At 38.4% G+C, this 12478-nt stretch overlaps 1 protein-coding gene across 7 annotated transcripts in view; it reads right to left on the bottom strand.

The window, feature by feature from the left end:
- Positions 1–12478, bottom strand: part of METAP1D (methionyl aminopeptidase type 1D, mitochondrial) — a 50476-nt gene that overhangs the window by 8443 nt on the left and 29555 nt on the right. For all 7 annotated transcript variants that reach the window (XR_012674100.1, XM_075153245.1, XM_075153243.1 and 4 more), the window contains 4 exons: positions 10914–11063; positions 7345–7493; positions 6607–6649; positions 2665–2828 (listed from right to left, as the gene is read on the bottom strand). Coding sequence is in view for 6 of the 7 variants with exons in the window: in XM_075153245.1 (XP_075009346.1) it covers positions 2665–2828; positions 6607–6649; positions 7345–7493; positions 10914–11063 (506 nt within the window). In the remaining variant the exon portion in view is untranslated. The remainder of the gene's footprint in view (positions 1–2664; positions 2829–6606; positions 6650–7344; positions 7494–10913; positions 11064–12478) is intronic.

Genomic DNA, 12478 nt, shown 5'->3' with positions numbered 1-12478 from the left:
GGTATTTAAGATATCTAACTCTCCTGAAACTTAAGATTTTGATGTATGTATTATGTACGTATGTCTGTCTGCATGCAAATATCAAATGACAAATAACCAGAAACACACAGCTTCAACAAACCAAGGTGATCTTTCAGCAGAGGCAGTGTTAAAGTAGTTCTAAACAAATCAGCACATGTAAATCATCTACATGATAAAATATTGAGACATAAAGTTAATGACCTACTATTTCATATGTAGTTTTGAACACCTACTAGCTTTGATTAATCTGCTTTTCAAAGGGGGCGCTGACTATATATTTACACTTTGCAAGTAAACTGACCTCTCTACCAACACAGCAAAAATCCAATGTCACATTCAATTCTGTTCTTTTTCTTCTTCCCTTTTTTTTTTTTTTTTTAATACAGCTAGAATTAATGTAGTGAATCTGTAATGAAATGCATTATCCTGCACAGAGATTTATCAGATTTTCCAAATGAATGCCATGCTTTGCTAGCACTAGCTGGAGTTCACCTGCATGTTGGTGTGGCGTGTGGCTCTTTTTTGTAAAGAGTTAAGTTGAACACAAAAAAAGGGAACAAAGGTCAGCACCCAGCCGCCACTTGAATGTGAGATTTTTCTTTTTATTCCCCTTGATGTATACTAGGCTCTGTGTTATTAGTCTTAATGATGGAAAATTGTAGTGTTGATACAAATCTTTTTTTCAAAGTAGTAGGCGGGAGCTCCATTTGTTAGTAAGTTTTTTTGTGACTAAAAGCCACGGACAGTACATTTATGTAGCAGTAAAAGGCCTAGATGCTCTTTCCATAGCAGAGCTAATTATTCCTACTGTGACCTTACTGATCTACCCTGTTCCTAGTACATCTCATCTGCACGCCTGTTCCTCTGTGTAGATGGTGTCAGAGAATATGAAAAACCCTATAATGAAACCATTTTCATGATGGAGAAAGGCTACTGGAGTTGCACTTGCTACAAAGAGGCTCAATTATATGAGTAATTGTGATAATTTTCTACATTCATAGCCTTCAATGGGGAAAAAAGAATGAGAGCCACAAAGGAAAATTACTTTAACAAGAAAGTACAGAGAGTAAAAATGGAAGAAGAGACAAAAAGGGGGAAAAAAATAACCAGAAAAAAAGTTTAAAAAATAGATCTGGAGGGAGGAATAGCAAGACAGGGAGAACAACAGAAATGCTCAAAAAGCCTATGTGCAGCTGTGTTGCACAATTAAATTGAATTTTTTTTCTGCAGTTGATGAATGTGACTACTGCAAATGTGCCTCTGTAGTTAGCTATCATTTGTTGTTCCGTGACAGGAAAAGGATAATTACCTCTCAGAGAGAATCAAAGGCTGACATGCCCTTTAGACACAGCCATGAATGCAGAGCTCGATAGAATGCTTGAATAAGAATCCAGTGTTCTGTGCCCCCTTCTACTCAAGAATAAATTTTGTTAAAATGCAAGAGCACCACCAGTAAATTTGTTGAACCCTAGGTGTTCAAAAATATGAGGTGCATCTATCGACTCATCCCATTTGCAAAAATAAAACTACATTTTGAATTCACTTCTATTATATTCATGGACAGTAAGATAGTGAGATATGCATTAAATTTCTTTTCCCAGTAGGGGTCTGATTCAACATTTCCTATGAAAGAACAGAAAGACACTATCCTTTTTCTCCAGGCTAGTTAGCCTATAATTTAAAACTGTCAAAAACACAATTTTATACAAAGTCTTCAATAAAAGCTTCTCAGATATAACCCAAAGAGGTTTTACTAAAGTTTGATTCAGACTCTGTTACAATATTTTTAAAGCTATAAATACATCTGACTGATATTTTGCTGTTCTCTTTTTTCCTTAAAGTATTTGAAGATTTACAAAGAAAAAAAAGCAGCATCCTTTCAAGGTGACTAAGCCTTGCAGCTTTTAAGTAATCAGAATGTATTCAATAGCATGTTGGGACCATTAATAGTCCAGTGAAGTATTGCTTAATGAAATGTATACGATAGATGTCTATTTTTTTTTGGCAAACATTTTAAAATAATCCATAGGTACCTTCAAAAAACTAAGCCTTATTTTTATTCAAAACTGCCAGCAGAAGAAGAGTCATGACTGCATTTCTGTGAAGGCTAGAAGAGATGCAAAATAGAGAAAAATCTCTGAATGTGGGCTCTTTTTTCCCTGTGACGTTAGCATGCGCTGCTCTTTGTAAGATCTGAAGCTCTTGAGTTAAATATTTTTGTACTTTTTAAACAAAGAGACTTATTTATGTTGACTAATTCCTTTGTAACATTCGTTATTCCTATACAATGAAAACAATGGTTTCTAACCTTCTTACATCGTTAGACAGATGTGGTGTAGCTTCACCCACAAATAAAAAATAAACAAAAACCCACCGCAAATCACATCTGTTAATTTAAATCTACCTTATGAATAACTTTTGACTCTTTCTACAGTTATCTTTGCTGACCCTAGTGTAATTCACTTTAAAAAAAAAAATTTCTCTTACCCAAGGAACAACATTATAGCTTGGCAGTTCACATACTGATATCAGACTGAAATAATGGTTTTGAATCATAAAACATGTCATCAGCTTTATACCAAACCACCAATAACCTTTGTCCCACTTGCCAGCCCTCCCTTTACTTGTCAATATAAGGCTTACCTGATTGTGTTTCCAATTACAGAGAAGGGAGCCCCTGGTCTGCAAGCTGCAATTGCTTCATCTCTACATTTCCTGGCAACCTCCACTAACTTTTGACCAGATTTATCCACATTGCCCACCAAAAAGGTTTCAGAAGTGTCACCATGGTAGCCATTGTAATACACCTAAACATATGCAGAAATGTAAAGACATTTTCTTGTTTTGCATCCAGAAACAGATCGTCTCCTTAATTAAATCCATTCTTCCTAAGATTGAGCTATATATTGCAACAGATAGACCACAGGTAAGCTATATTTGCGTGAACGAGACCGGAAAAGCAAAACATTGCATGGAAAAAAAAACCAAAGCGTGAAAGATTGCAAAGTGTGCAAAGGTTGACAATTAAAAATTCAAGAAATGCAAAAGTTGTGCATCTCTGCCCAGCAGTGCACCAGATGGTGACATTGCTCAACCACAAGGCACGAGGCTAACTGGGCTGCATGCGCGAAGACGGGTGCAGGCTGTGCATGGGCTGAAGGGGGCCTTGGGGGCCCTCAGGTGCCCACCTGCCCCAGCTGCCCACCTCTGGGGCTGGGGATCTGCTTGCACCCCGCAGGGTGCTGGCCACGGGTGCTGGGAGACCCATCGGCGGCTGGCGGAGAGACCCGTCCCTCCGCAGCCGGCATCCCCGGCGCGGTTTTGAGGTGATGCTGTGCACAGCGCCTGCTGCTGCCAACGTCCAGAGGGAGCCCAACGGAAAGCACGGGCCAAATCCAACGCCCGCCATTGCACGTTTTCTTTAATCTCATTTTTAAACTACAACGTGGCATTAACATTGGATTTTACTTCTGATTTCCAGAGATGAATTTTGAAAGAGAATAAATGTGCCGTTCTGGCACCGCACAGTTTCATGTGCTGAAAACGTAGCACACCCTGTTGAATTAATTTCGTACTGTCGTCTTTTTTTTTTTTTTTTTTTCCTTTCTGACATTTCATAGGTTTTAAACCTCAGATCTCCAGAAATTCTCTGCCGGGCACAGGAAACCCTGGATCTGCACTATGGAGCTCTGCAACACCCCATTAAAATGGGGTTTGCAGCTCTGCAGTACGGCAGGCAGGCACATAATTGCAAGACCAAGCCAAATTTCCCTACAGAAAGACAAATTGTAATGGTGTACAGTTTTGATCTTCTACAACATTTTTTTTCCCTCGACAGTGGGCAACTATCCTTCTAGGACTAATAACTCACGCAGCTCGAAGCACTGAACTTTTGCCACTGGCGAGCTATTTGTGAAAGACAGACTCACATTCTTTTTGGTCGATTCCAAACTAGGGGGAAAAAAAAAAAAAAGAAAAAAAAATTGGCTACAGACAGTTTATCCCAAGGCCAGGTTTGTGTTGAGGCCAAGATGTGAAGAAAATGCAGGCAGTTAGGAGCGAGGGGTGTTTTAAGGAAAGGCGAGCGCCAGCAAGGGCCCAACCATGTTGCCACCGCTCCGGCAGAGAGTGGCTGCGATCCCCAGCTCTACACCTTCCCCTGCCAGTCCCGACTGCCACTAAATCTTTTTTTTTAAATTTAATGCCCATTGGGCAGATTTTAATCTAGCTAGCTCATATTTCAACTGATGTAGTTCATTTTTAGCTCTAGCAAGTACAACACACAAAACTCCAGCATTAAACATCATCATCCTGGAAAAACAAATACAGATTTAAAACATAGGAGAGCTTAAAAATAATAATAATATTTACTGCAACCCATCAACTGCAATTACATATTTTTGACGTTAATAAGCTACAACCACAGCAACTGTAACACACTAATTCCTTAAAAGTCAATGAAAGAACCAAGTTGTAAGAAACATTAACCTGGTAATGTCTGGCTGAAAATTGCACTATGCTGAGGATTCAGTGATGGATAATGCTATTGTTTCTACATTAGAATGCACTTTAAAGGCTACATGATTCAACCCAATAAAATTTGTATTTAATCTATGAAATTTTACTATCTTAATTGTGCAAAAATGGATTTTTTTCTTCAAATAATTTGTACATAGCGTGAAGTGTTTACCCTTAATATCAGAATATTATTTAATAATTTTATAGAACCTGTACACAACTATAAACAATTTGTTGTGCAATATTTACTTTGATTTTTATTCTGTCCACCTGTGAAACGTCCCAGTTTTGCTCATTAAAAATAAACTAAAAGATCAATTAGCAACACTGAAAAGTAGTATTTTTTACTCAGCTATTTTGGAACCGAGCAATGATCAAACACAGCATAGTTCAGTTTTAAATGATTAAAAAAATCTTACAAAGATAATCAGCAATTCCCATCCTTGCAGGAATCTTCACGTTCACAGAAATGTCAAGATTTATTTTATTTTATGAGGGTAAACAGAAAACAAATAAAAATATGTCTTCAAAAAGACCAGTAACATTTAGTCAGACATTATTTGTAAAGCAGAGTGGACAAGATAAGCACACCACGTTAATATAAAAATGTTTTGTTTAGTTTACCATGGAAAGTATCTGTGATATGAACCTACACTTCTTTTTATCTAAGGCGTCATTATTATCTTGACAGATAAAACAAAAAAATAAAATGAATCTTAATGAGATACAAAGAAACCAGATGTTAAATCCTTAGCTGTTGCAAACTGATTTAGTCTAATAAAATGAGCAAAGCTACACCAGTTCACCAAAGTAAAAATGTAGGCTGAAAATATACTTTAAAAATGATAGCTTGCACTGTGTAAACCTGATAGGCAGAATTCTACAATTAGAAAGTATGGAAATGGGGAAGAATTTAGAAAGATTAAAAAAACAAACCAAACCAAACCCAGTTCTGGATCACACGTGAGTATACCACGGGAAAAAGGTCACTGACCCTAATTTTAATAGAAAAAATATTTTAGAAAGCTTGAATCTCATGCTCAGAGGTAGGTCTGCTGGAGATTTCTTCGCTTCTGCCAGTATGAAATTTGGGCCCATGGAAAATAGTATCAAGTTACCAAGAGTTTCTTTAATGATTAAAAAAGCTTGTTTTTATGAGATACTACTCCCTTGTACATGACATATTATTGCAAAATAACGGTGGGATTCAAAAGATGTCTGTGTTCATATTAGAAATAAATGGCACTCTGGGAAAATAAAAACATGCACAGTAAAAGGAAAAAAAGTTTCTGCCAGAGATGAATAATTTTTTTTTTTTCATAAATGAAATGAGAATTAGGTTTCCAGTTTCTGTACTTTCTTGCTCCTAAGAAAATCCAGCCAGTGTTTATTTAAATAGCTATAATTGACCATTCTCTGGAAATATTAAGTCACGGTTATATCACACTATTTCTGTTTCTGTGCAAAAGGTTCAGGGCTTTTATACCAGAAATGGAACACAACACTACCTTCGGGGATTTTAATAAATGTAGGGAACACTGCTAGCAAAAGAGTTGCTGTCCAAATAGACTGACATACACAGGCCAATGTAGCCTCTAATGACAGAGTAAGATAATGACAGGCCCCACTCAAAATCAGCAGGAAGAGGAAGATCAATCTTGGCAGAGTGAAGGAAAAATGCTGGCTTTCTTCATGTTAGCTCATCTCATACATATCTATCTTCAGCTGCTGCCCAGTACTGTGGTGCTCTGCATTAACTACACAGTGGATCAATAACAATTACACCTTCTCAAAAACATGACACATAGCAGGATTGGGTTGACATTTCACTTAGGCCAACATTGATCTCAGTGCATCTGATTCCAGTCCTAAATTCAAGTCAGGCCTGGGTCTAGCTGGAATAAACACACAGTTAAAAACAAAAAAGGAAACCAGCTGCTTGTGCCTTGGCTCAGAAGTAAACAGCACATCCATCTGTGCATCCCCCATCTCCAATCCACTATTCTTCCTGTTACTACTAGTGATTCTAAAGTTGATCAAAGACTATTTTTTATATGAATTACTCACCGTGACATCAACGTTGATAATATCTCCATCCTGAAGAGGTCGACTGAAACATAAACAGAAAAAAAAAAAATGGTGACAGACAGTTCCCAACAAAGGGAATATAAGAATAAACACCTAATGACACATACATAAAAAATCAGGGGGTAGATATTTTGTGATGAAGGAAGGCAGAGGCGAACAGAATAACCATTTTTAATGTTCAGCTCTCAAACTTAAAGAACAAGTGTAGCTGAATATAAAATAATGAGAAACAACTATCAGAAAAACATATCAACACCTGAAAAATCTACCATTGTATTTATTCTTTTTCTCTCACTAGGGTTCATATTTTACTTTGTGAGTAGCTGAACGTATTGCAAATAAAAAAAACCCCCACATATAAATTCAAATATATTTATTCCTTACCCTATACTTATTTTGCTGGAGGGGGAAAAAAGAAAAAAAAAAAATCAGACTGCAGTGTTTTTTTTTTCCCACACACTAAACTCTAAAGGCATTATGTTTTGTTTTTTTTTTTTAAAGTGTCTGGACAAACAGGATAATTTTTTTTTTTTTTTCTATTTAACATACATTTCTGTAACATCTATCAGCATTGTCTGGTAACATGATATGCATCTGCAATACGTTTACATATGACATTTAGTTAAGCTGAAGTATGTTCAGTATTAAACACAATCTATTAATTTCAGTTTAACATTTTCATTCCCGGTGGTAAAATGTATATTATTAGGGAAATACCTGTCAGGAATACCATGACATACCACGTTGTTTACAGAAGTACAAACAGATTTTGGAAAACCTCCATAGCCCAGAGGTGATGGATAGGCATTCTGTCTGATTATTTCATGATGAACAATAGAATCTATTTCTTCAGTTGTCATGCCAACCTAAAATATCAAACATAACATCCTGTTAAAAAACCAAAGATAGTTTATCATATTTACTGGATGTGATTGCAGCCAAGCATTTCAATGAAATCTTGGATGTTTCAAATACGCTGCTTTGATACAAAACACTAAACAGTCTGATATACTTTATTGACAATTGGATCTTTTTTTTTTAAAGAGGTTTTAGATAAAGCATGCAGTAGCAACGAGCACTCAAAGGTTCCTAGAAAACCTAAAATACTGTCTACTTCCTTTCCGTTCTTTTTTCCACATTTGCTTTCTCAAAGACACCAATTTTTCATGGCATCTTGTTTCAGTAGCTGCTATAGAAATGTCTGGTTTCAATGCTTTCAATCCTTTAAAACACACTACTACTTTCCCTTTTTATTTGTAAAAGAAAGGATCTTAATTCTTGTAACCACCCAGTACATTTATCATAATGTATTTGTGCATTTCATGAAATTGTTTTCCCAGTATTCTTCAATTTTATAAAAGATTTAAATATTTGGCTTCATATCTTGAGGATATTTTACTCGAAGTTGGATGATCACAGTGAATCTACAAGTGCTTATCCATCGTTTTTAGAAATCTTCATTTTTATGCTTGACGTTTTCTAGAGTCATCTTTTTCTCCTAATCTTACATATTAAAAAAAAACCCTCTCATAAATCATTCAGCCATTTTCTGAGTATCCATGGAGTGGAAAACACACACGCTTAATATAACATTCTTCTTGTTTTTCTTTTGGATCGACTCTGTCTCTGGAATGGTTAGAGCAGAAATTTGAAATTTGGTAGGGAAACCTCCCTCATTGAGAAGAAGTGCCTTTGAGGGTTCCTCTGCAAATTGATTTTGATTTGAATGAGTTTTGAGCCTTTGAAAATCATACTTCGTACACATATACTACAGTGGCTGTGATTTTGGAGGACTTTTTAGTAACACGTGGAATATAGGTAGGCTGTGGCGCAGGAGGCATACTTATCCATATATTGAAATATTCAGTGATCACGCACAGTTAATACGGCGGAGTGCACTTGTGTACTGTCCTGAGGATAAAACCAGGTCTATTTGCTCAGCTTGCATCTTGTTCAGCACAAAAACGTGGTTGGGCAGGAGAGGAGCAATGAACCCACTCAAGACCAGGATTTGGGGTCACTGTGCAACCCCCCTGCTTTGCAGTAGCCATTGCAGCCTCTGCGCTGGGATGGTAGCCGCAGCCCCGGTGCGCTGTCTGTATTGGATACTGCAGTCATCGGTTCGGGATAAATACAGGTTTGTTGCTCCTGCCTCTGCTCACCCATCTACCGTCTTCAGCCCATAGACAAACTGAACCGCCACGTACCAGACTGGGTGCTGTCTGCCGCCGCTCTGCTCAAGGAACTCGACGTGTCGATTTGGACACTCAGCAGACAGATCTGCGCTCTCTGCATGGCAGGCTTACACGCTGTAAAAAGTTCTGCTTTTAACAGCATCTGCTTTACTTTTAAAGGAGTTTTTGCTAGCTGGGCAATGTGGGGAGGCACCTACTGCGCACCTCATCCCTTATTTGGGACGGGGCAAACTGATGTTATCTTACAAAATACTTCCATGTCATAAAATTTGCTGCTTTATTCCCAAATATTTAACTCAAACCCAGGAAATGCAATCGTATATAATACCATGTTGTATTTTTAAGTCCCACAGGCAGTAAATGGTAAAATCAAAACCACGCTCAGCCCAAACTTTGTCTCTCTGCATCCATACATTATAATGCACCTTTGTTATACTGGGGGATGTTACTGCCATTAGCTAAAGCACAGGCGAGAGCTGGTTTGGAGGGCTGCATGCAAGGCGGGTTCAGCAAGACAACAGGAACAGGTGGAGGGATGGGGCTCTACAGATAAAATAGGAATGCAGAGTTTACCTCATGAGAATAGCCTAAAAGAGCTCGGTTTGTTTAGTCTGGAGCACTGAAAGCTGTAATAGCTCTATTACTGTGTGAAGGGGACAGACTCAAGGAAAGGTAGGAAGCTGTTTAAATTAAAGAGTGGTGTTGGCACAAGAACAAATGGATATAAACTGGCCACGTGCAGTGTCAGGCTGGAAAGCAGAAGATGCTCCCTGTCGATGAGGGAGCATCCTCCCAGCCAGGGGAGTCTTAGCCAAACATTTACTGCTGTAAAACGGAGGTCACCAGCTGTCTGCAGCTGACCTGGGAAGCGGTCTTGGCATCACAACTCCAAGTGCCACCTCCCTCCCAGTCCACAGCTCCTGGTCATGTAATTCTTGCCTTATAAACCTTCTTGCTCCAAAATGTTCCTTACTTACATGTAGTATTTTGCTATTATGTATGATTTGGCACATACTATGAGCTACATCATAAGCTACACCATGTTGCATACATATGTATTTTACATATGATAACAACCAAAGAGTGTTAGTGAAAAAATGCTCTCATTCAAAACCCACGTTGCACCCTGATCCTTCAGAAACATGTCTATGCCCTTAACTTTACATGAGTAAGTTTTACTGTACTGGGAAATAATTGCACATAAAGTAGTTAAATATGCACGAGCATATATAAGATTAAAGCTTCAGGCAGTTTTGTTATTGGTGACCCCAGCTCCAGATGGGAAAGTGTGATGATAGCTGAAAGAAAAATGCACGGTAAACTGATAATTTTTTCCCATTTTAAGTCAATGGCATTGACCTACAGTCCCCATCTATCTCTGCATCTCATAGCAACTCAACCCATTTTACCCTATCCGGTACGCTATTACATGAAATACCAAGGCAAGGCTAAAAAAGCACTCCTTCATCTGCAAAACCTGGTAGTAGCCTCCTCCCAGTACATTTTAACTTGGGCGGTATCCCAAAAAGCATACTGTAGAAACATTACTGGAAACCATGAGGCTTTATTATCAATGCACTCTGGAAAATTGTGTGGAATTTGGCAGCTGTTTTTTCCAACAGCAGCTCTACAAGTCACGCCAGACCCCGCGGGACAGCGAGGGGCTGAAGAAGGATGGACGGGAACAGAGGAGGCAGCCCAGCCTGTTGGACTTGCACACATGCAGAGCCGGAAAGCACGATGTATGAGGAAGATGGGCCATGAAATGAAAGGAAAAAATGTAGCATGGGCCTTATGAGAAACTCACATGGTTTGGCACAATCCGAACAGAGGGAGATTACAGACAGAGAGATAGTACATCTGAGCCAGCAACTCACTCTAAGTCCTACATAGGTCCAAAATACAGAAATAATTAAACAGGTATATCACGGACTGAATAAAAAGTTAATAAATCCTTCTTTTTTCAATATCAAAGTTGAAGTTGGATGCACATTAAGGGAAAATTAAAAAAAAAAAAAAGTAGGAAAAAACCCCAAATAAGTGAAGGCATAAAAGCCATCCAAGCTGTTATGGGACTTCTGTAATTGTTACCTTTAAGCCCTTTCCAGCCAGAAGCAGGACATGACGGGCCAATTGACAAGCTTGACGAAGCCCTTGAATCTGATCTTCATTCTTAATTTCTATGTCGTCTCCCCAGTCTGGTACAATGCCTGTCGTCACATAGTCTGGCTTCTTTATATGCTTGGAGAAAAAGGATTGAAAATGAAGATCAGAAAACTGAGCATGACAATGGGATCATTTTCTCAGATACTGCCTCCTGCTTCATGGCAGCTTGCCCTTTCTGTCGTAGTATCGACCTTCCTAAGCCATCAGGGCAAACCCTCAAGGCTGCCTCAGTATTTCTTCCACTGCCCTTTTGAACTTAACATTGCCTGTTACTACTACTGCCTTACACAGTCTGTTAACCTTCCAGTGCTGAAACTGACTTCCAGCACAGACAGTTCCAAGTTTTAAAACTGGGAGAAAGAGACTTAAAAACTCTTTATTGTCTTTTGCAAAGAGGCACATTTTCTACAAAAGGCATCTAAACACTGGAACTGATGGGACAAACATGCAGAATTAGGCTGAAAAATAAACCTGATCAAATCCTTAGTTTCTCTTTCAGACAGAACTCCTATTAACTTCCATGAGATTGCTTTTTGACTAAGAACCTTAGGATTTAATTTATTTTAATTTAGAGGTATTTACTTATTAATCTAGTTCATATGTTGTGCCAAAATTTGTCCATCTACACCACTATGCAAGGGTATCCCAATTTGCTGTGTCAAGGAAAGTATAATAAACTTCGTTTTTTGCACACATAAAGTTCTCAGCCCTCGTATAGAGGTGAAATTTAATTTCTGATTTTTTAAAATACACAACAATTTCATGACACGTGTATGAACACAACAAACTAATAATAATGGTAACATCTTGCACAGAGATGGAAATGCGCTTTCTCTCAGAGGGTCATGGGCTGTTTCACTGACTGGAGAAGGGTCCCTTTGCCCACCACAGCCAGGCTGATTCTCTGCCACGCTGGCCACAGGGTGAGTTTTGCACTGACTTCACAAAATACAGAATCAAGCTGGTAGGCGTAAAACAAAATGGGCACTTGGGCTGTGCACATGAAGACCATACAACAGCAGGGTGTCGGAGTAAAGAAAAGTGGGGCAACCAATTCGCTCTAGTGGGACTTTAAATTGAAGACTATTGTTACTCCTACGGGTATTTCACTTCTACTCTGATAAAAAGTGAAACTATTTTTAATGGACTTATGTCAAAAGAATTTCAGTTTTTACATTTCATTCAAATTAATGGCAAATCAACCCTAACAACATCCTATTGCAGTAGTTTAGAAAAAAACCCCACCATTTGCTGGATTAGCAACTCCATACACAGCAGCACCCTTGCTTTCCCCTTGGAGGGCACTTACCTAGTAACTGCTGAGACCTGACCCTGCTGACCTGTAAGATCTGTTAACGGAGAAGCCCAAAGCAGTGTACATACAAATGTCTGTGTATACAGTTTCAGACCAACATCTTGAAAAAACCCATGTTATTTCAATGTGATTTCTGGCATACTCTGTATAAAGTAATAACTTTGCCCTCAAGTTC

The sequence above is a fragment of the Calonectris borealis genome, chromosome 6 (assembly GCF_964195595.1).
Source record: "Calonectris borealis chromosome 6, bCalBor7.hap1.2, whole genome shotgun sequence".
Lineage (NCBI taxonomy): Eukaryota > Metazoa > Chordata > Aves > Procellariiformes > Procellariidae > Calonectris > Calonectris borealis.
This window is presented reverse-complemented; position numbering and strand designations above follow the sequence as displayed.